This window comes from Lycorma delicatula, chromosome 4 (genome assembly GCF_047948215.1).
Source record: "Lycorma delicatula isolate Av1 chromosome 4, ASM4794821v1, whole genome shotgun sequence".
Classification (NCBI taxonomy): Eukaryota; Metazoa; Arthropoda; class Insecta; order Hemiptera; family Fulgoridae; genus Lycorma; species Lycorma delicatula.
Window position 1 is genome coordinate 197,411,851 of NC_134458.1, and position 25,548 is coordinate 197,437,398.

At 36.1% G+C, this 25,548-nt stretch overlaps 1 protein-coding gene across 1 annotated transcript in view; it reads left to right on the forward strand.

The window, feature by feature from the left end:
- fng (Fringe glycosyltransferase) overlaps window positions 1-25,548 on the forward strand; it is a 334,450-nt gene that overhangs the window by 101,599 nt on the left and 207,303 nt on the right. The window contains exons 4-5 of the mRNA XM_075364957.1: window positions 3,834-3,876; window positions 21,271-21,330. Coding sequence (XP_075221072.1) covers window positions 3,834-3,876; window positions 21,271-21,330 — 103 coding nt within the window. The remainder of the gene's footprint in view (window positions 1-3,833; window positions 3,877-21,270; window positions 21,331-25,548) is intronic.

Sequence of the window (25,548 nt, forward strand, 5' to 3'; positions counted from 1 at the left end):
TCGGCTATGAAACCCTTCTATTCCGCAAGTTTTTTCTGAACGGAGAGCTTATTGCTATATCTCCTTACGTCAGGTTTTTAGGTTTATTTTTTGATAGCCGCTTACTTGTGTCAAACATATAAAAAAATTAAAAACAGAATGTTCCAAACTTTTAGATATGATGCGGGTCCTTAGTAACACCACTTGAGGAGCCGATCGGTCATGTATGTTATGTTTTTACTATTCCCTTGTTCGTTCCCGTTTAGATTATGGTTGTGTCGCCTACGCTTCAGCTCTTCAAACCGTGCTTAAAATACTGGATGGTGTACATCATGCTTTCCTTCGGCTTGGCACAGGCGCGTTAGGTCAAGTCCTGTCGCAATCTTACTTGTAGACTGTGGTCAATCATCACTTTGGGATAGACGAGTCCATCTTTTATTATCTTATTTTGCTCGTCTCAAAGGACAGCCAAATCACCCGGCTTTTGACTCGGTCTTTAGAAATCCTAATTTAGGAAAATATGAGGACCATCCACGTCGTACTGTACCCTTTAGGTGTCCGTACCCGACGTCTGCTGAGCATATAAATATTGACACACCGTCATTCTTTCCAACGTATCCTTGCTCATATCCACCGCGGGGAATAAACCTTATAAATTTTACTTTTGACCTTACGACATACAATAAACAATCAACACTACCCATTGTCTTTTCAGCAAGTGTTTCAGTGTGTTCTCTCCAAGATGAACCCAGACGCGGTGGTATACACTGATGGATCGAAACAAAACGATAGCGTTGGTTGTGCATTTGTTGTCAATGAAAGAACTTATATGTTTGGTCTACCCGGTATTACGAGTGTGTTTACCGCTGAACTTTACGCTATAAATAAGGCTCTAAATATCATTAACCCTAAATATAGAAAAATCCTTATTTGCAGTGACTCGTGTAGTGCTCTCCAAGCCTTAAAAAATGTTTATTCCAAACATCCTATCGTCATTGAAATTTACAACGCAATCGCTGAGTTGAATAATCGCAACACAGAAGTAAGTTTTTGCTGGGTCACTAGCCATGTAGGGATTCTAGGTAATGAACATGCAGATTCCGCTGCCAAAGACGCACGCAATCAACCTCCTTTCACCACCCTAGTTGCTACTTCTGATTTTACTAATTATTTAAAGCAATCTCTAAGATCAAAGTAGCAAGGTGACTGGATGGCTACCGTAGATAATAAACTCCGGCAGATTAAAGATTCTGTGTTACCATGGGACTCCTCATGTAGAAAATCTCGGCTTGAGAAAGTAGTCCTCTGTCGATTGCGGATAGGACACACGAGTACCTGATGACAAGAGGACACGCACCCCTATGCGCACGATGCAACTGCCGCATGACTGTGCGCCATATACTCGTGGATTGCATATTGTTATGCGGCGTTGCGTCGTAAATCTAAACTTCCCAGAAACATCCGTGGTGTCTTGTGCAACGATAATAAAATTTTAAATCAGATGTTTCTGTTTTTGCGTAGTACTGGGTTAATATAAAAATTCAATTTTTGTGGTTCTGTGTTCTGATTTTGTTATCCGAGTAGGGAGCCTTTTACACTCCCTATCGGAATTTTTCAAATTTTACATAGTGTTTTTTTGTATTTTAAAAACTTCGTCTGTGATATTAGTTGTAAGTCTGTAAATACAGAGTGATTCAAAGAAACGGCAAATTTGAAAAATTAAATAACGTTAATGAAAAATTTTTTTTTAGAAAATGAATTTTATTTCATGTAATTGTACAAATGTTGCCAATTTAGGATTCATACATTCTAGTTTATTTTTTAAAGATGACATCTTCCAGGTGACCTCCTCTTCTACGTAAACACTCACGAAGTCTCTTCGTTAAATTGTTCACGGTTTGACGTAACATCTCAACTGGAATTTCCGCAATTGCTTCTCGGATCTTTGCCTTCAGTTCTTCCGTTGTAGCAGGTTTACTGTGGAACACTTTGCTTTTAAGGTGACCCCACAAAAAGTAATCGCAAGCTGAGAGATCAGGCGATCTGGGAGGCCATCTAATGTCACCGTTTCGTGAAATGACACGTTCTCCAAACAATCGGCGTACAGCTGCCATCGATATTCGTGCAGTATGTGACGTTGCTCCGTCTTGTTGAAACCAGGCTGTGTTAAGAATCGGTGGAAATCTCTTTTGTTGTTCCACAACAAAGGTTTCACGCACGGCTACGTAACGAGCCGACGTCACTGTAATCGCAAGACCGTTGTCATCCTCAAAAAAATAAGGGCCTATAACACCGTAAGATGACATAGCACACCACACGGTCACTTTCTGGCTGTGCAACCGACCCTGGTGTAGTTGCGTAGGATTTTGTTGTGCCCGGTATCTCAAATTTTGCTTGTTAACAAATCCACTGAGGTGGAAATGCGCTTGGTCTGACAACCACATTTCGCGAACAAACTCTTCGTTATCATTTATCTTCGGAAGCATTACATTACAGAATTATGCTCGCACAACTGCAATCGTTTGGTTTTAGTTCCTGGACGATCTGCAACTTGTACGGATGGTATTGCAAGTCCTTCACTAACATTCTTCGAACACTTGAACTATGCAATTGTAAAGATGCTAAGAGACGACGAATTGATCGATGTGGAATTCGTGTGACAGCATCTTGTAAAGCTTGAACATTCTGTGGTGTACGGACGGTTCGCTCACGGCCTGGAGGTTTCTTTTTCATTGCCGAACCGGTTTCCTCAAAATTAGATATCCGTGTTTTAATTGCATGTGCTGATGGAACAAGGTCGTGCCGTTCCAGATTAAAATGACGGCGAAATTTTCTACGCGCTTCCTCCACACTGTCATTGTTTTTGTAAAACGCTTTAATAGCAAACGGACGTTGCGCACCACTCCAAGGATCCATGACAACTAAATGGCAGGTTACGTTAGAGAGGCTGGCGCCACTTATCAAGTGGTACCAATCGCCCACGGCTACCAACACAACTTTCAAAATTTCCCGTTTCTCTGAATCACTCTGTATAATAGTTGTAAGTTTTACTTCACCTTTTTAATTTTTGCTTTTAATTTAATTTTAATTTTTTATTATATAATTTGTCTTAGTTTTAAGTTTTATGTAAGTGTTTTTATCTTTTTTCTTTTTCTTTCGTTTCTTTTAGTCTTTTTCTTATCCGAGAATGGGCCTTATACACCCATCTCAGACCTTGTTAAATTATATTTACTTTTGTTTTTATTTTCGTTTTTACCCGTGATATTAGTTTTAAGATCTATCCGTTAGATTTGTTTTTAATTTATTTATTTTTTTTTCATAAAAAAAATCCGGCCGATGATAACGCATAGACGTTTTTCGCCCTCAAAAAAAAAAAAAAAATCGACTGAGGCTGGACTTAATGAATATGTTACTGTGATATTAAATTACTTTTTGGGAAAGACGAAAATTTACGTTAATATATATTTTTTACGAAAATGACTTAAATTCAAAACTTTAAATTTCTCCAGTTTTTAATTAAACTTTTCAAGTTTCTCCAGATTTTTTTGTTTTTCACTCTTTTTATGCGCGTATCTAAGTTATTGTTTTCATTCAATTTTTTAATCCAATTCTTAAAAAGGTGAACAGTCGGAACGGTTTAAATCTAGAAATTAAATAACAATGTATTTGGAAGCATATTAATCCATTTTCCAGGAAATTTCAGCGTCGCCGTTATTGATTTATTTTTTGTTTTCCACCTGTATCAATTAAGGATGTAATTTATGTTTAGATTACATTTAATTAATTCTATTTAATATTTACCTTTTTATTCGTTGAACAAAAAAAATTTAACAAAAATGTTTTCTGTGTTTCAGACGGACACATGGTTAATACAAATTGTTCATCGTCTCATAACAGGTAATAAACAATTTTAAAATATCTTTGTTTTTTTAGAAAAGATTAGTAATCCTGATTTTAATCAGCATTTCAGCCGTTAGACATATTCAGCAAGCTCAAAAAAAAAATATTGAGCGCCTCTATCTAGCGGCGCTTGGTATCTCCCCACCACCTCTATCAAAGGTCAGAAGATGTGACGAAGAAAACGGAAGAAGATAGTTTCAGTAAATTTTCCAGGAAACGAAGGTCAATTCTGCCTGTAATCCTTTAGGGTATCAGCGAACTTTACCCGGGACAGGAACCTCACCTTATCGATCGGCTAAAATATAGGCTTAAAAAAATTTTTCTAAAGAAAGATCTCATTCATCCGTAGAATTACATGGCGTATGTTTGTCTCCGAACAGTTAACCGAACCCGATAATAAACTGTACAATCTTAGCTGTTAATAGTTTACATAATAAAAATTCGAGTTATTCTGTTCTACGATCAAACACTTCGATAATTATTATCTCTTCGACACAAGTCTCATCCAGGACTACTCTCGAGAACGAAAAAAGATATATATTCTTATAAGCTGATTTCATTGAGTCTTTTCGTTAAAGTCTCAGCAATAATAAATTTAATAATTTCAAGTAATCTCTATTACCCCTTCTACTCCGCTCGTAATCAGAGGTATTATATTTTAAACCGGAATTCTTCTCTAACCGTATGAATTTGTGAAGTAAGTTGCTATTATAAGCGATCTACTAATAAAGACTTTTTTCCTAATTAAAATTTGACCGGCATGAAGCGCTCTATTATAGATAAATCTTCTGAATGGAGGTAGGAAAAACTAACAGAAACAGAAAATATAAAAATGTTAGATGATAATACGTTACGATTTAGCTAAAATGATATAAAAAAGCTTTTTAAATATGACATACGTGAGAATAATTCGAAATTAAATATTAGAAAATAAAAAAAAACAAAATTAGAGATTTTTATTATTTATATAATAAAATTGCTAAGAATGGATCGGCTAATAAAAGAGGAACGTGTCACATAAAGGGAAAGTTTTCGTGCAAAAATTAGTCTGCTAGATAAACAAACAGATCTAAATCGTATATATTCAAAAAAAATATTTTTGTATGGAGTTAATGATTTACGGTATTGAAATATGAACGACAGGAAAAACGTAAAGAAAAAAATACGATGTTATAAGAAGGTACTGAAAATTAGATAGATTGATGAAATACGAAATGAAGAAATCGTAAATGAATAATTTTTGGTGAGAAAAGATATGAACTAAATTGGTGAGCAGAGTATTACGATGTGTAAATTTAGTTAATTTGGTCGTAGAGGAATTGGAATAAGGAGAGAATACGTAAAACGGAGAACTAAACATTACATAACGCTGAGATTGAGGTTAAGTGAATTGTACGGAGAGAAAAAATGGAGAGTAAATAACTCGAAGAAAGAAAAAGCCAGCGATGAATTACATAACTTTCCCGCCGATACCAGTCGAGTTATTATATTTAAATCTCTTAATTTTAATTTTTGAAGACAAAATAAAGCGATGACCGAAATTCTTAATATTAATATTATTAGCATCGCACTTTCGAAAAAATGTTTTCGACCTTTTGAAAATTTGGGAGGTTATTCACCAGGATCTTTTTTGATTAAAATCACTCAAATTGATTTTAAATAAATGAAAATCGAATGTAAGCATTTTTTCGATTTTTTAAATCGAAAAAAGCTTCCCCATCAGGGAACCGTGCTAAGTTATTTTAGAGACTTTATTTCACAAATTTAGCGATTTGAAATTGCAAAATTTTGTTCATTTTGGGAGCTTCCGTATTCGAGGGAAAACATTCAGATAAAATTAACTTTTAAGAAAATAATCACTAAAGTGGTTATAATAAATTAAAAAAAGAATCTAAAAAAAATAGAAATATACAACCCTAATTCTGAATTTTCTAGGAAGAGGGTGAACATTTTAAGTTAATTTATTTTTTCAATAAATACTAAAGAGTAAGGGTTGTCGAAAAATTAAGATTTTTACATTTTAAATGCGAAGGGTAACACACGAGATGAATTTAAATTTCAAATAAATAATTTTTTTTTATTAAAAAAGAATATTTTTTGTTACCGCAGACCGTTGTAATCGGACGGGAAAAAATGTTTTTAACGGTTTGAAGGCTTATCGATTTGGAAATACGGATGCAAAAAATTCCCGTTATATCCTTTTCTGAAGCTGGATATAGCTAAAAAAAAGAGTAATATATACTTAAATTCATTTTTGTTTTGGGGGGGGGGGTGATTATGAAATAATATTTTTGTTAATTTGTGATCTTGATAAAAAAATTACAACTTTTGTAAGAAAGATTTTTTTATTAAAGCGCCGCAGTAAAGATCTGAAATCGGTCAAAAGACCCCAACCACTTTTTCCAATTTTTTCAAAAATTTATTATATTCTTTCCTCCTGAAGGTAGTACCTGTCAACCAAGTTTGAAGAAAATCGGTCGTCTAGGGTTCAGATTTAAGACCAAATACACGCCGACATAGATACGTTTTTTTTTCCCCTACATCCCTGGGCAGGACATCCAGTTAAGTATACTCTGCCCAGGGACGTGTCCATAAACTCTAAGGGGGTCTCCCCACCCACCGGATGTATGTCCGGCACGGCAGGTCAACCCCCCCGGTATCGGATCTTAACATGCCTGCCTCTAATCCCTGCCATGGGGCAGCATGGCCCGACTATGCCGTTCCACGCCCCCCCACAGGGACCGGGTCTCGGTCTTTATGCCATTGCCTCTAACTGACGGAGCCGACCCCAAAGGACCAGCACCGCCAGCCGGGACTAGGTCTTTTTTTTTTTCCCCACAGTTGACAAAGTCTCCATGGAGTCCCCGCCCCATCATCGAAGCCAGCACACCTCAGCATGCTGGCCCTCCAGGACGAGGCTGTCCGCACCTACCCCGCACCGACGTCACTATCTTTCGCGTCCCCTTGATTCCCTCTCTTTAATACGGAGAATAGTGGCTGCAAAACTCCTGAATCTGTCCCAATTTTGTTGATTCGCTATCAGCCATTCAACCAGGTTATCTGCCGTCAAGTTATCTATACCCGATGCAAATCTGTGCTGTGCCCACCTTTGACACTTAAAAATTGTATGTTCAGCATCATCGATTGCTGGACAGTAATCGCAGTTCGGGGTCTCCCGCTTACCTATTCGGTTAAGATATTGACCGAAGCAGCCGTGTCCCGTCATGAGCTGAGTAATGTAGAAATCTATTTCTCCATGTCGACGGTCTATCCAGGCGTCCAGGTCACCGATCAGGCGCCTGGTCCAAGCAGCCACCGTCAAGCCGGCCCACCAGGTTTTCCACTCCTGTCTTATAATTGCCGCAGTTTCATCCTTGCTATGACCCTCATCCGTGAGCCTTCTTCCCCTGACCTGAAGGTCTATAGGCGGGACCGACGCTAAGACACACAAAGCATCATACGATATGGTGCGATATCCCGATACCACCCCCAAAAGGGCCATCCTGTGCATACTCTGCAACCTTCGTCTGTTACGTTGAATATTCATGGCCTCAGCCCAGACTGATGCCGCATATAATGTAGAAGATACCGTTACCGACATAATCAATCTTCTTGTCGAGGTTCTGGGTATGGAGCGTCCAGCGAACAAGCCCCTAATGGCTTTAATGGTGGGCACCACGCGCTTACACACCGACTCAATATGACCGCCATATTTCAGGTGTTTATCGATTATCACGCCTAAGTATTTAGTGCTATTGACCTCAGCAATAACCTCACCCCGGATCCTGACATTGACTCCCCGAAGTCTCCGTCTCCCGGTGAACAGGATACACTTGCTCTTGCCGGGGGACACCTCCATATTGTTGCTTGTCAACCAGTCATCTATTAATTGTAAGGAGCGATTGGCCTTAACCTCTACATCATCCAATTCCCTGTCCTCGACCAACACCGCCACATCATCAGCGTACGCAGTTACTTTAACTCCATCTGGGTAATCCAATCTGAATATTTCGTCGTAGAATATATTCCATAATAAGGGACCCAGAACAGATCCCTGCGGGACACCCCCGAAGATCCGAAATCTCTCGACACCTTCCAGCGTGGACACTTCTGTCACCCTATTATTCAAATAAGAGTTTACCTGATTAAGGAGGTAGTCGCTGATGCTTAACTTGGTAAGCGCACGCATGATTGCTGACCAAGGTACGGAACCAAAAGCGTTCCTGATGTCCAATTGTATCACAAGGGGAATCCTTCTGGTACGCCATGTGCCCCGACGAACCTCTGCCGCCCAGTCCACCACTCTCCTGATCGCCTGGACCGTGGAACGGCCCCTCCGGAAACCATATTGTTCCTGATGCAGGCCGTCTCGGTCTTCTAATTCCTTGATCAATCTATCCGCCACCAGTCTTTCGGCAACCTTGCCCATATTATTAATGAGGCTAATAGGACGGAATGTTTCGTTACCCCTCTCTGCACCCGGTTTTGTCAAAAAAACCGTCCTAGACTCCTTCCAACAGTCGGGAAACAAACGATGCTGCAGTCCATAGCTAGCTATATCTGTCATCTCCCACGGGATACGTTTCATCAGGCCCTTGATAATCGCAGACGGAATTCTATCTGGACCAGGGCTCTTTTTATCCTTGAGTTTGTTAACGGCAGCAGTCACTTCGCACTGTGTGAATCTGCCACCTCCACACAGGACTAGCCCAGTCCTCGCTTCCTCTTCACATGGGAAGAGCACCATCATCTGCTGGGTCACTTTCTCTTTGTTTAGCGTTGGAAGACGTCTTCCCAAACGCTTAGTGACGACCTGGAAAGCGCGTCCCCAGGGGTCGGCATCCAGCTCCGCACACAGATCCCTCCATTTTTCTTTTTTTGCTATCTTAATCATGTAATTTAACTTCTTTCGCGCCGCTCTATAATCCTGCATCGCCCGTTCACTTTCGGCAGTGAGGCCCATTCTTATTCTGTACCTTTGTGCCGTCCTTCTGCATCTTTGGAGAACAGTTCTCTGTTCTGCAATTTCAGAATTCCACCAGTAGACTGGGTGGTGTCTGGAAATAGTGTCAGGCAAATGTTTGATCTCATCCATAATTATCTCCTGTAACGCCTCCGGGGTAAGTCTTCTTTCCTTTCTGATCCTTAGCGCCGCTCTTTCGACAACTCTGTTTACTTGCCGTTCTGTCAATCTACGCACAGGTTGAGGCACATTAGAGACTACAACAGCTTCCTCGATAACCAGGGAGACTATCAGATGATCGCTCCCGGACTCTGCATCCAGAACTTGAGCCGTGACCGAATCATGGGCAATTTCGCCATCCATTATCACCAAGTCAAGAACGGATTCATGACCCCTAGCTCTGTATGTGGGCGTACCGTCATTAAAACATACTGCCCCAGTGGCCGCCAAAAAGTCCTCCAGCACCTCCCCTCGAGCGTTAGAGGACCACACGCCAGCAGCGACCGTTCTACAGTTAAAGTCCCCCAAGATGATGACTTTCTTGGGAGACTGCATCACGATTCGCTGGAGCTGAATTATCTTGTTGTTATAATCAGCTAATGTAATATTAGGACTGATGTACACACCGAAGACTATGTACTTGTCTAGTTCGACGGCCACCACTCCCTCAGCTCTGTAGTAAAGGCAGTACCCCCTGTTGCCAGTAATTCTACGGATAGCCACGTCTCCAGCCATATCCAACACCCACTGCCTCCTAGCCACAGCATATGCATTTGGTTCTGTAGCAACCACAAACTCGTAGCCTCCCCTAATAGCGACCTCCTCAACCAGGTCGCTAGAAAGGAGGCTCCTGTTATTATTTACCATAAGAAATCTAATCATGTTTGTGACATTTCCAGGCCCCAGTCCTATGATCATGACTACCGCAATCAAGACAAATCATAGGTTCCTTGCAGTCTTTAATCCTGTGATCTTTGCCACCACAGTTAAAACATAGATCCATTCTATTGGGACCCTTACACCCATGTCGCTGGTGCCCTGATCCCCAGCATCTAAAGCATCTCTCAGTATCGTCCCTAATATAGGCACGGCAGCTTACCCAGCCAATACGTATTCTTTCCTCAATTAACTTACACGCAGCTCTATAGGATGTAACAACAGTAACATTTTGCGTTTCAGCAAACCCTTTCCTGAGTGACGTGATACTCACTTCCTCATTGGTCCCCACACGCTCCGTGATGGCAGCCATTATCTCCTCCCTTGTTGTGTCCAAATCCACGTCTCTGACATGGACCACAGTTCGTCTACCAGCACGCGATCGCACATCGACCCGTAGGTCTGCTGCCCTCTCCCTCAGGTTGCTGGTAAATTTTTCTGCATTCTGTGCCCCCAATATCCTCACGTGTAACTCATCGCTCCTGCCCTTCCTAAGCGATATAACCTCCTTCGTCTCCTCGCTACTAACCACCGATTTCATTGATCTCAACAGATCAGCATATGTCTTACCTGCCGCCTTAACCACCACCGTTCTGCTGTCTGCAGCCGGAGGCGTAGCTTTCTTAATATGCGTCTGCCCTGTCCTCAGGGTTCTACCCTCCGCTGGAAGCGTTAAAACTTTAACCTTCCCCTCCTCTTCCCTAAGCAAGTAAGAAACTAACTTCTTTAAAAAATTTCCAATATTATTGTTCGGCACAATGAACGCCACCTTCCTTGTCTGGGTTACCACCTTTCGAAGAGCCTTCAATATGACCTCCATTATTTCTTTATCTGTGGCGTTGGAGTCATAGTATACTCTATATTTTCGTTTTATACTCTCTTCGTTCTCTCCCAGTATCATCTGCTCATCCCTTCGTATATCACCAGCCTTATATGTTATCTTAGAGGCCTCCAGATCCTCATTTCCTCTAATTTTGTTAATATCAATGATGCTACAAACATCTCCCTCAGCCGATAACTCAGTTACTGCATCCAATTTATTCCTTAGATTATCTGGCCACCTTTTTGGTAGCAATTCAAGCAGTTGCTCATCACTCAGTTCCCTACTCAGAATCTGCTCCATATCATCCTCTCTAACCATAGGATCCGTCTGCGTGGCCTGTGTTATTAACGTAATCGGCTTGGATGTCTCTGTCAACGCATTCAGACCCTCATAAATAGATTTGAGCTCTTGCTCATGTACAGTAATATACCTGGAAAGTCCAGGACCCATATGCTGTTTAAGGGCCACCATTGTGAGGCCCAACTGATAAATCAGGCTGCCTAGGGTTTCCGGTAACCCTTCTTCCTCTTCAGAAGATCCTTGACGAGGTCTCTTTTTACACTTCCCCTCCGTCTTCTTGGGTAACACCGTCTTCTGTGAACTCGAGGCTTTTTTCATGTCTTCCTCCGTTGGGAGAGATCCTCTACGTCTCATAGTAGCAAAAATGAACTACGGAGACAATTCCGCATCCGTAGAGTACCCACAAGGTAGGGTGCCCCCCATAAAATTTGGGGGGGGGTCGGTGGGGGGGGTGAGGTAAAATGTATCTGCCCAAATCTTGGGTCAAAAAATTTGGGGGGGGGTAATTTTGGGATGGGGGGTCAGAAGATAGGAAATTTTATGGGATGGATAGATATATAGGTAAAATGGATCTAGGATGAGGGGTACTCAAAATAATGAAGAAAAACTATTCCCCTAATAAACTCTTCCAAGGACTTAGAAAAAATTCCACTAATATAAAATATTTTGTGAAAATTTTCTAAGTCGTTGTTTACTACTAATAATCAATTGTACAAACTTGTACTAACTTGTCGAATAACTTAGAATAATTCGGCTATTATAGGCTCTATTATAACCTCAAAAAAACTCATAAAAAGCTATTGTATAATGAGTCTACTCACTTTTAATTCACACTGGTAGTCTTCTCGTATTGATAGACGACACCAACACTTTAACACACTATAATATCTGAAAACTAGTGAGTAAAAAGCACAAAAATATTGTTCTCACTAATGAGAACAAAAACTGTAAAAAACTTGGTAAGTCCGTATCCAAATAACACAAAAATGATAGTTCGTATTCCTTATCCAAACCACTTAAAGTTCCAATCCACCAAATCAATATATAAACCAAAAAACCAATCAAAAACTTCAAAAAACGCGGAGCTCTAGATAGACACGTCTACACACCGTGCAGTCCACAACTAACCTGACATAGATACGTACGTATAAATATACGTACGCACAAATGTCAGTCAGATAGAAATAGGTTTTTTGATCTTGGGAGCATTGGAATATAAAATGTTTTTACAGATTATTTACAATTTATTTAAATCTTTTTTTGTTTTGTTAAATTTTTAAAAAATGTTTCCGTATGGCAGAAAACTTAAAAAAAGTACCAATTTTTTTTAGAATTTTTTTTTTGACCGATCTATATACTTTTCCAGTATAGCCATAAGAGCATAATCGTTATATAGTCGGGAGAGTAAAACCGGAGCGTATGTGATTCAAAGAAAAGAATATAAGGGTTACCTGACTAAAAATGATAAAATAAAAGGAATTCCACGTGTTCAAAGTTTTAGGATAAAAATATCGAGTCCAGGCTTCTACCTCTACCTGATCTTTCTGTATATTATGTACTTCGTATGAGTATCAAAAATGTGAATAGCACTTCGTCACGTTTCTTTGACTTTTTCGCGGGTGCATTCTTCAATTTTCCAGAACCGGAACGTTTTGATTCTGTCCAAGAATATAGTTCACGGCCACAGGCTGCTGGCTACATGACAATGTTATAAAAAATACACATTCATTTCTTTGTTTACATCGATAAGAAACAAAACTTATCTTTTTCATATCAAATGCTTAACTTATTTTTGTGAATTAGATCTTCAACAACGTATTTTGTTACCGTTTGCCTACGGATATCCAAAAACAAAGACCGTTTTCGTTTTTTATAATTTAGGTTATATTTTTTATCGGCTCGTAGTACGTGAATAACGTATAAATAAATAAAAGTGAAGTGAAGATTAGGTGAATCAAACCTAACAATTTTAATATTCAGAAAGAAAAAAAAACATTTAATACATGAACATTCATTGTACACCATAGGAAGTAATAATATCTTTCATTTAAAAATGTAACGATTGATACTGAATGTTAAGGCCAGACTCTAAGCTGAAACAAATTTTATGTGATGGACAGTTTTTTATTTCTCCCAAAAAGCAGTACCGGAACGGCGTTCGGGCGATTGCGAGCACCAGTGCATCCCTGGACTGTTCCCAGAACTGAATTTGTTGAATTACTTACTAACGGACGGTGTTGTAAATCGGACTGTAATTATTGTAAATTAAATATAAAAATTATAATCCTAACTGTAATGCATTATTATAATGTTTTTTTTTTGTTTTTTTTTTGTCTTCAGTCATTTGACTGGTTTGATGCAGCTCTCCAAAATTCCCTATCTAGTGCTAGTCGTTTCATTTCAGTATACCCTCTACATCCTACATCCCTAACAATTTGTTTTACATATTCCAAACGTGGCCTGCCTACACAATTTTTTCCTTCTACCTGTCCTTCCAATATTAAAGCGACTATTCCAGGATGCCTTAGTATGTGGCCTATAAGTCTGTCTCTTCTTTTAACTATATTTTTCCAAATGCTTCTTTCTTCATCTATTTGCCGCAATACCTGTTCATTTGTCACTTTATCCACCCATCTGATTTTTAACATTCTCCTATAGCACCGCATTTCAAAAGCTTCTAATCTTTTCTTCTCAGATACTCCGATCGTCCAAGTTTCACTTCCATATAAAGCGACACTCCAAACATATACTTTCAAAAATCTTTTCCTGACCTTTAAATTAATTTTTGATGTAAACAAATTATATTTCTTACTGAAGGCTCGTTTCGCTTGTGCTATTCGGCATTTTATATCGCTCTTGCTTCGTCCATCTTTATTAATTCTACTTCCCAAATAACAAAATTCTTCTACCTCCATAATCTTTTCTCCTCCTATTTTCACATTCAGCGGTCCATCTTTGTTATTTCTACTACATTTCATTACTTTTGTTTTGTTCTTGTTTATTTTCAGGCGATAGTTCTTGCGTAGGACTTCATCTATGCCGTTCATTGTTTCTTCTAAATCCTTTTTACTCTCGGCTAGAATTATTATATCATCAGCAAATCGTAGCATCTTTATCTTTTCACCTTGTACTGTTACTCCGAATCTAAATTGTTCCTTAACATCATCAACCGCCAGTTCCATGTAAAGATTAAAAAGTAACGGAGATAGGGAACATCCTTGTCGGACTCCTTTTCTTATTACGGCTTCTTTCTTATGTTCTTCAATTGTTACTGTTGCTGTTTGGTTCCTGTACATGTTAGCAATTGTTCTTCTATCTATGTATTTGAACCCTAATTTTTTTAAAATGCTGAACATTTTATTCCAGTCTACGTTATCGAATGCCTTTTCTAGGTCTATAAACGCCAAGTATGTCGGTTTGTTTTTCTTTAATCTTCCTTCTACTATTAATCTGAGGCCTAAAATTGCTTCCCATGTCCCTATACTTTTCCTGATACCAAATTGGTCTTCTCCTAACACTTCTTCCACTCTCCTCTCAATTCTTCTGTATAGAATTCTAGTTAAGATTTTTGATGAGTGACTAGTTAAACTAATTGTTCTGTATTCTTCACATTTATCTGCCCCTGCTTTCTTTGGTATCATGACTGTAACACTTTTTTTGAAGTCTGACGGAAATTCCCCTTTTTCATAAATATTACACACCAGTTTGTATAATCTATCAATCGCTTCCTCACCTGCACTGCGCAGTAATTCTACAGGTATTCCGTCTATTCCAGGAGCCTTTCTGCCATTTAAATCTTTTAATGCTCTCTTAAATTCAGATCTCAGTATTGTTTCTCCCATTTCATCCTCCTCAACTTCCTCTTCTTTCTCTATAACACCATTTTCTAATTCATTTCCTCCGTATAACTCTTCAATATATTCCACCCGTCTATCGACTTTACCTTTCGTATTATATATTGGTGTATTATCTTTGTTTAACACATTATTAGATTTTAATTTATGTGCCCCAAAATTTTCCTTAACTTTCCTGTATGATCCTTCTATTTTACCAATGTTCATTTCTCTTTCCACTTCTGAACACTTTTCTTTAATCCACTCTTCTTTCGCCAGTTTGCACTTCCTGTTTATAGTATTTCTTAATTGCCGATAGTTCCTTTTACTTTCTTCATCACTAGCATTCTTATATTTTCTACGTTCATCCATCAGCTGCAATATATCGTCTGAAACCCAAGGTTTTCTACCAGTTCTCTTTATTCCGCCTAAGTTTGCTTCTGCTGATTTAAGAATTTCCTTTTTAACATTCGCCCATTCTTCTTCTACATTTTCTACCTTATCTTTTTTACTTAGACCTCTTGCGATGTCCTCCTCAAAAATCTTCTTTACCTCCTCTTCCTCAAGCTTCTCTAAATTCCACCGATTCATCTGACACCTTTTCTTCAGGTTTTTAAACCCCAATCTACATTTGATTATCACCAAATTATGGTCGCTATCAATGTCTGCTCCAGGGTAAGTTTTGCAGTCGACGAGTTGATTTCTAAATCTTTGCTTAACCATGATATAATCTATCTGATACCTTGCAGTATCGCCTGGCTTTTTCCAAGTGTATATTCTTCTATTATGATTTTTAAATTGGGTGTTGGCAATTACTAAATTATACTTCGTGCAAAACTCTATAAGTCGGTCCCCTCTTTCATTCCTTTTGCCCAGCCCCTATTCACCCACTATATTTCCTTCCTTGCCTTTTCCAATGCTTGCATTCCAATCTCCAACTATTATTAAATTTTCATCTCCTTTTTCGTGTTTAATTGCTTCATCAATCTCTTCGTATACACACTCTACCTCATCATCATCATGGGCGCTTGTAGGCATATAGACGTTAACAATCGTTGTCGGTTTAGGTTTTGATTTTATTCTTATTACAATGTTTCTATCGCTATGCGTCTTGAAATACTTCACTCTCCTCCCTATCTTCTTGTTCATCACGAAACCTACTCCTTACATTATAATGTAACAGCTTTTAATTTTTTTAAATTCATTTCTTATCTTCAAAAATTTTTGATTTAAGATAAATTTATCTTATTTCGTTTTACCACTAAATTTGTTGCAAATATATATATATATATATATATATATATATATATATATATATATATATATATATATATATAAAGTTAAGTTAGTATGATTAAAGAGATATTTCTTTTTATTATTATGAAATATAAATTCATATTTTAAAAAACATTTTGTGTGAAATAAGAGACCTATACTATTATAAAACACTGAGTTTTTAAGGAAAGCCAAAAAAATTTGAGATTTTTGAATTTTAGTTGTAGAAAAAATAGTTTAAAACTATTTCCTTTTGATGTAAAATTTGTGTTTTCAGCTTAAAAATATAAAATGAATTAAAGATGCTGACAAAAGCTTAGGACTTTCCGGGAAAGTACTACAACTTTGGGTTGTTTCTGCTGCACGGCTTACACACACAACTTAATTAAAAATATTTATCATTTTATTTAAATATAATATTTTTTCGTTTAATTAATCCAATGATTCTAACTAAAGCGCGCGCGCGCGCGCATACCGTTTTTATTCGCGCGGAAATGGCGGTACTAGCGACAACGGTTGGCAATAACTAAACTAATGTAATTTCACGGCTTACATAAACAAATTTTGCTTGTACCGTCGGCAGACCGGTGTAGCCGCGAAGCTTAGCGCAACAGGTATCGAGTCGACCGGGCGATCGAGATTGAGACCTAGCTAGACCGAGTTACTTTTTACATTTTAAATGTTATTCATTTATGTAATTCTACCGCTCACCCGTGACGTCAGAACATAGCATTCGACTACAACAGCATTTTTTGCGCTGGGGGTGCGATGTTGCAAATAATCTTTTTTGCCAATATTGTTTATCTTTTAATCGTTAACAAATCCTAAGAAACATATGACCTTAATTAGGCGAAATCTTGAGATACTGAGGGCGATCTTGCTCTACAGCCTCACCTCCTTGACCTTTTAAGTTGAAAATTTAACGGTATCAGTGCCCATATTTAGAAGTAATGTGACTAAGTTCGGTCAAAATCGGTTCGGTAATTCTGGAGATATAAGTGATTTAGAGACTGACACCGAAAACAACATCGATTAATTAAGGCCGACACGTACATACAAACATTAACATCCGGGAAATTTACATTACATAAAATTTGGGTTCCGTAGGTGTCAAAACGTTTAGATCCGTTGAAAACAGCATACGCCCAAATCGGACCGATTACAGCACTTTTCCTTTTAGAGGAATAGCTTTGCTATTCCGCTATCTAGACGGGAAAACAATAAAATAGCGATATAAATTTTCTAGAAGAAAAAATCTCGTTATATGATATATTTTAAGGCGTAATGGGTCTGTTAAAATTTAGTACAACTAAGAGTCGTGAAGTTGTGAATGAAGGTAAAAATTTCTAAAGAAGACAAAATTATAATAGACATTAATCAAAAATATAAATCGATATTCTGAATTTTAAAGGTAACTGAAAAACGAATCGAACAGATCAGAGCCGATATAGAAAATAAAGAATAACAAATACAAACTGTAGAAATTAATTTCTTAATTCCTTTATTTTATACGGTTACGTTTTTAAAAAATTATATGTTGACATTGGTGTAAAAATAATGCGATACAAATTACTTGTCGGATGAACACTTATTACTCTGCTGCAGAACGACGATGAATTAATGCTGTACGACAAACTTGATCTAATCGATTGTCACCTTACGCCGTGTTATGTTTGTTTATATATAAATTTTCTTTGCGTGTGCGTTTTGTTGATGTAAAATCAACTCGATATGTTATACTTACTTAAGTGAATTTTTTTAAATTTTTATTTAATCTCCGGATCCACCGTTAGGCATTCTTCAAAGGATGAAGATGAATGATTTGTAGCGCGTGTGAAAATGCCATGCCTGACCGGGATTCGAACCCGGGACCTCCAGGTGATAGGCCGAGACGCTACCACTCGCGCCACGGAGGCCAGAAAGTGAATTAATAATAATTTAATTAACGATTAATTTTTGCTTAAATAAATGCTACTAGTTGCACTATAAAATACATCATCGCTATAAAAAATTCATCGTGATATTTTACGATTCCCACCGGCCATGAAGAAGGCTTACATAAAATTAGCGGTAAAACATATAATGAAGATTATATATTTCAGTAAACTTTTGCGGCTGAACGTTGTTTCGTCGAGTACTTTTAACGAATAGAAGTTTTTATTAAAGATATCTGATCGTAAAGTGTAGTAATTAATATTTAGAGGAATTACAATATGTTGAAGCGTATTTTTAATGTGTCTGTGGTTGGTAACGATAACCAAATACTTTTTTTATAAAAATATCTGGTTAATTTGTCGTTCCTTATGGAAATAAAGGTATTTTGATCTCGTGAGGTATTGCAGGCTCTATCTGTTTGCGGTAGATCGTCCGTTTGGCACAATCTACAGTTTTTCATTAGTCTTAATCCCTTCCTCCTCGGTTTCGATTAATTGCTCAATGATGAAGATGTTAATGAAAGAGGCTGTGTCTAATGAACCTACCTTGTAAATTGTTCTTTCTATATCCAGTGGCTGTAATAAGATATTGACTTTTTTTCAATATTCAGGTTGAGGTTCGTGTCGAATAAAGGCGGGGTTCTTACGAGTACATTTATTTATATAAGATTACAGTTTAAACTTTTACCTGACTGATGTTCCGGTAATGTACGGCTTGAATGTTTAAAATACTTGCAATGGCCCCACAATTCTGTGATTTTGTCTTCGTTTTGATTATTAACTGATAAATATTACTCTGTTTTTTTTTCAAATTAATTGTTTGTAATATTAAGGTTTAGTATAATCATATTCTTTGAATTCAGGTGATAAAATCTGAACTACTCTACTAGGAACGCTTTTTTCTGACAGTAGCCAGATCGTATTTTGTTATTTAATAATTATTATTATAAAGATCATTAAATAGGAATCGTTGTTTAAATCGTTCTAAGTTGGAAGAATCGCTCGATTGTTTTGTTTCTCGTATTAGGAAATTAAAATACTTGGCGTAATCTGGTAAGCGTTTAAATCCAAGCTTTTTCTGTGCGGCTTATGTGGAAACGGATTCACCAAACGTGTATTTAGACAAAATTGCGTCTATGAGGTTACATAAATACTGCAATAATTCCACAATTTTACGGTTATAATTGGCGTTTACCAAAAAGTGTATTTCTTTCCTGGTATAGAAAAGGAAAGAAAGAATCGAGGTTTAAGTTAAACCTTGAAAAAGAGACGGTAAACTGAAAACGACTGTGAAACGAAGCGAATAAATCAGCCCAAAGGAATTCTTAACGGCAATTCCAAATAGCTTCTGGGTAAAGCCTATTGGCTTCCTATTACGTAATGCTAGCGTGGAAATACCTCATTTCTTCTCCACAATTTTTATTTAAACAATTTCCTGTATCGCGAGAGAGAAAATTTAATTAAAACGATATTAAAAGAATCGGTAAAAGGTGATAAAAGATACGGCAGAAAAGAATAAGAGTAATAGATGACCCGAAAGGAAATGGAAACTAACAGGATCTTAAAAAAGCTTAGCTGCGAATAGAGGAAGTATAGAGACGAACACGATGAAAGAGATAAGTAGAAGTAATATCTGTTATACATATAGCGGTGTCTTTGAATTTGTTAATCTTTCACACAATTTCTACTCGACCGATCGAGTTGAAATTTTGTATGTACATAGCTTTTATACTCTGTAAGAACATAGGATTATTGCCGTTACGAAATGTTTCGCCGTTTCAAGACGGTGGCTCTTTTAATGACTCCTGGTAACAACCGGATTATGTTCTTTGCCTATGTTCAACTTTACTATGGGCAAACCGATGGTCAAATAGAATTTGGAGTTCGCTTATTTGAAATTTTATTTTTGGAGTTCGCAGTATTTGAAATTTTAAACCCATCGGATCAGTCTAGCAGTGAACTCGTCATCGCAAATCAGCTGATATCGAAGTTGATTAAGGTTCAAGTCCTAGTAAAGGCAGTTATTTTTATACCGATTTGAATACTAGATCGTGGATACCGGTGTTATTTGGTGGTCGAGCTTCAATTAACCACACATCTCAGAAATGGTCAACCTGAGACTGTACAAGACTACACTTCATATATATATCATCCTCTGAAGTAATGCCTTACGGTGATTCCGGAGACTAAAAAGAAAAAATATATCTGTTTATTTGAAATTAAATTTTCTTCAAAAAATGTCTCTTAAAGGTCTTTTTTCGATATCTCTTTGAGTTATCGATAAAATGGCTTTTAAATGTGCGACGGTTTCGGTGTACATTCTTTTAAACTCGTGCTTCATTATGAAGCGCCTCCATTGTCCATTAAAGTTGCTTTTTCGATGACAGTACATAAGTCACAAGGGCAAACGCTTCAAGCGACCGGTCTCCATTCGGAGTCAATTCTCGTACGGGCAACTGTAAGCGGTTTGGTCCAGCATATCTTGCGGGAACAGTCTGTATATATCTGTAACTATTCCGCAAAAAAAGTTTTAACGCGAGGAAACTTTTAACACGAAAAAAATTAAAAAGAAATGAGAAACCAAAGTACCATCACCTGTCTGTGATGTTTGTCTGATAACCCTAAGAACCGGTGTAAAATGCTTTTATATCCATAAGAAGGAAGGGTAACAAGCTGTAACTGCTATTTTTAAGAGGGGGGCCGACTATTCTCAAAGCACCGTACTTCAGATCGCTCAAAGTTTTGAGTCCGATGCTGACCGAATTGTTGCTCTGAATAAATTACAATCGCTGAAAGTTTTTATAAATTGAACAAGCTTTAACCCTATCTGTATTATCCTTACAAGTACGAAGATAATAACATAGTAAGGGCCCCGGAGAGCCCCCTTGCTATACCAGAAGGGCGAGCGAAGCGATCCCTGACCGGCTAGTATAATAATGCTTTATATCAAAACAGTAAACCGACCGGATCCCTACAGGAGGGTAATTAAGAAACGATGTAATCGGTCCTTAAATTTCCGAAGCGAAGAAATAATTTTTTTAATATTACACCTCTTTAGTAAAATTTTATAATTAATAAACTTTTTACCTAAATCGTGTAGATCCTTCCCGATTAAGAAATTTAGAATTAGTTGTAGAACTTCCTCTCTTAATATCCAACGATGTTTGAGAGGGTAATATCATTACGGGCAGAAATATAACCCTTCGTTTACAAATATTAATCTATCTGAGCCGGGTTTGAACCAGCAAATGAGCAAAAATAAATTTAATTAAAAAAAATATATGTAAAGTTTTAATTATATGATTTTTTACACTTTTTTTTTTTTAGGAAAGCTTTATGCTGCAAGATGTCTGTTGAATTTGATTTCTTTTTGGAAAGCGATAAAAAGTAAGTTTAAAAAATTTTTCTTATAAGTTGCATGATTTTTCATTTCAGTTTGTTTTTACTTCAAAAAGTTTTTTATTTCATTCTTAAATTCTTCATTCTTCAAAAAGTTTTTTATTTCATTCTTAAATTCTTCATTCTTCAAAAAGTTTTTTATTTCATTCTTAAATTTAGATTAATGACGTAACTTTTAAAATAAATTGAAACTGTTTATTTTTTTTTTTTTGAAGTAGCATCATATTTTTTTACTTTTAATTTACGCTTTTTTTATAATATTTTATGTTTCTTTTATCCATTATTGGGCAATTTCGGTTGTAAGTGATTTATTTTTAAGTTAAAGCTTTATGTAAATCCTAATTAAATTAATAATAATAATATTTATAATATTTCACTAATCAGAGACGATTATTTTTGTGTATTAATTTTCCTAGTAGTTTATTAACTTTTTTTACGATATGATTTATTCGCTCTTTTTTTTTATTTATATAACGTATTTACTGTGCTGGATTTTAAGAATCCTAATTTAAAAAAAAATAATTTTTTTTTCAAATTATTATTGTATTAAGATTTTGTTATTTATAAATATATACAAGGTTAAATATACATTTTGTTTAATCTTCTCGATATGTATAAAACAAGTTGAAAATTAAAATTAAAATGTTATATACTATTTTAATTATAAATTATTCTGCTCCAATTAACACACGATATTTTTTGAAGTTTTTTCTACGATTTATTTTTTATAATTACACCGAAATATGTTCTCTTTTGCTAAGTATATAATTATATATTTTTATTTTGAAATGTTGTTTTTTATTGTTAAAAATTATTATTTATAAAACAGATTATTTTTATTATTCATTTTACTCATTGGAGTTTAGTTAATTTTTTATACGATACACGTTTCAATACCTATATACATGTGATGCGATTAATTTTTATATCCATTATTATTGAAAAAAAAAGTTACGCGGTTTAGGTTGGTTATTGGAATTCGCTCCGATTCGTTTATCTGTGTATTCGATTGAAGAGGGAGATTTTTCTACTGGTGATCTAAAAAAAAAGTGAGACAGTAGGATAGATATAATAAGAAAAGAGAATGGCCGAGTCATAGACTTAAGAGAGAGAGAGAGTGAGTGAGTGAGTGAGTGAGAGAGAGAAATTTATTAGATCTGGTCTTAATAATACTTAAATAAAAGCACGCCTCTAAAAATAAACTGAATCAGATAATATAGGTTTTCATTATGTTTGAAACCAGTTCAACGTTGCTTTTAGTTTTAGAAAGCTTAATTTTATAAGCTATATTATTTAAATATGTTCGTAGTTAGTGTATATTACTAAAGATTAAAAAAAAATGTTACGTTTCTCATGCGCTTGATGTATTCTATAAAGGAACAGGCATATATAATAAATCTGGTAAAAATGACATTTTCTGAATCATTTCGAGCCTAAATGCTTCTTTTTACGATTGTTTAATTAAGCCGTACTATTTTTCAAACGGACCGATATAATTATTTTATTTATTTGTTAATTTTTTTAAAGTTTCCCTGGGGATCCTGTAATTTTTTTCCAAACGGCTTAATCGAAAGATTTTTAAAACAAATAATTAAATCGTCTGAATATACGATGTTAATATATTTTCCATTTTTCCCCGGCGTAGTATTTGTAAATATCGGATTATTTATTTTTTACCAAAAATTGTTAGAAAATTTAGGATGAAATGTAACACATTTAACTGTATTTGTAAGACCCTAAGCTCACGTTCTATAGCAATGTTTTTATAACATTTCTCTACATTTCTTTTCCTATTTTTAATCGTCCCCGAGTTTCTTGCCGATAGTTTTTTTGAAGTAGTGATTTTTGTGAAAAAGGTGAATATATAAATGTTTAGTGAAACATTTAAATATAAAAGACGCAAGTAGAGAATTATAAAAAAAAAATTATTCTACACTTTGAGATATGGGGCCGTGGTGATCGTATCTCCTCACCCCTTGACCGACTAAAACCAAATTTAAATGACACCGATATTCAGAAGTCATCGTAAAAGATTTCATAAAATTCGGTTCATTCGGTTAGAACATATCGAGTAAAACTATCACTAAAGAAAAAGCAAAAATGTTTACCCTCCGCCGAATGAAATTCCTCAAATGCATAATCGAAATGACACACTAAAGTATTGCAGTCGTCTAACCTAATACACGAATACGACTGAATCCAGAACCACAAAGAAGGGTTTTTACAGCGTTTTCGAAGAAAAGTACGATATTACTTTCGGTCGCATAGTGGTGGTGGTGACGGGAGGTGAAATTGGACTTTAGATTTTCTTTACGTTTGGAGATAAAAAAAGGATACGAAAATATCATTTACTTAAATCGGGGTTTCCTTATATATCTGTTCTTTTTTTTGGAAGAGTCGTGAAACGTTCTAAATCTGTAAAAACTCTGGCGCACAAAATTTGACCCGATTAGCACACAATATAGCTGTACGGTATAACTATATATTCGGATAAGTAAAAAAAATAGTAGACTTAAAAAAAAATTAATAAAACAGTAAAAAGTTCAAAATAATATTTTTAATAGAAAGTTGTCGATAGTTTTTAATTTAGAGCAAATTTCTAAAGTTAAAATTTAAAAGAAAAACTTACCAAGTATCATTTTACACTCTTAGTGTTTTACGTTTTCTAAAACTCTGTTTTTAGCGGATTTCCAAAGAATTTGTTAAAATCGATACTGTGCCCGATCAACTTTTCTAAGAAGGTGTCGGGGGGAGTGGGATGACTTTTCTTACGTTTTGGAGTGTTCTCCAATGTTTATATATATATTGACGCATAATATTTTCATCCGCTCTTAACCGAGCTCTATTGTTTTTCAAGGGAATAGGTTCACAGAAACTGGAGTTAGAAGAAAAAAGTGGGTTTTTCGGTAAGTTTTCATGCTGTAACTTGAAGGGTGTCATGTTAGAAAGCCAAATTTAGATTTTTTCGTGCACCACCAGGTGCAAGTCGGTTTCCCAACGGTCCCAAAACATTAAGTATGTAGCCAAAAACAGATTTTTGCGAGCAGTGCCAGGTGCGAGCTAGTTTCACTATAATCCAAAACGCGATCTTGTGTGAAGGAAAGGGGTTGATATAAAAAAAAATCAGTATGGAAGTTTTAATCGTTTTGGGTCTGTTTCGGGTCGATTTAAACTTTTCTTTTTTGTGAGCACGGCTCCAAAACCGTACAAATTACGGGTAACAGTATCGATGCGGGTTGTCGGCAAGTAGTAACTGTATTAAGCGATCGATGCGGCCACAACTCATTAACTATGTAAAAAGGAGGAAGAAAAAACACAAATTTACAAGTATAATGGTTTTTTTTGGAACAGTACACAGTTCTTCGCAGTATTATAAGAGAACACGTGATACTAACATAATATGAAATACAATAAAACACTGAAAGCAATATTATTTTCAAAAATTATTATTACAGCAGAGTAAGATCCTTTCTTTCTTAATTAAAACCGAAAATCCGGCCTTCTGACGCACTTACTGCGAGAAAGTTTTTTTAAAGTTTATTTTATCAAGTAATGTTTTGTATATAATTTTAAGTTTATCGTTGTTTACTCGTATATGTAGGTAAACAACCAAAGCAGAAGATAATTGTTTTACCGAATAAATATATGTCTAATGTTTTTCTTGATAATGTAATCCTCAGAAATCGGGTTTTTTTATTAAAAAAAGAAACAAAATATTTTATGTATATTGTTATATAACTGATCAAATTTACGTCAGATATTAAAGAGACAGTCGAACAATAAGAAAAGAATTGAAAATAATAGGGACTTTAGATAGGGTAGAGGAATATTTTAAAGCTAAAACCTTCTTCGGTTCGGTTTTTAATAAGTTTTAAATCTTCTCTGCTAGTAATTTTGAATAGAAAATTTTAGATTATTCATTTATTTTAATAACGATGCGTTAGAACTATCGTTAGTAAACGGCTAAACAAATTTGTTATCGTATCTCTCTCGCTCATTCTTGGTTAATCTATCTCAGTATAATTGTTTATGGAAAAAATAATATAATATGTAAATGCAAATTTATTTTATCGAATTCACAAAACTGTACGTGAATTATAGAAGTTAAATAACAGAAAACGTAGTAGTTTAATTACTAGTTGCAGGGCGTGTCCCCCCCAGCCTCCGCAGCTAGGCCCTTCGGGCGGGTTGCCCTGGAGAGCGGCG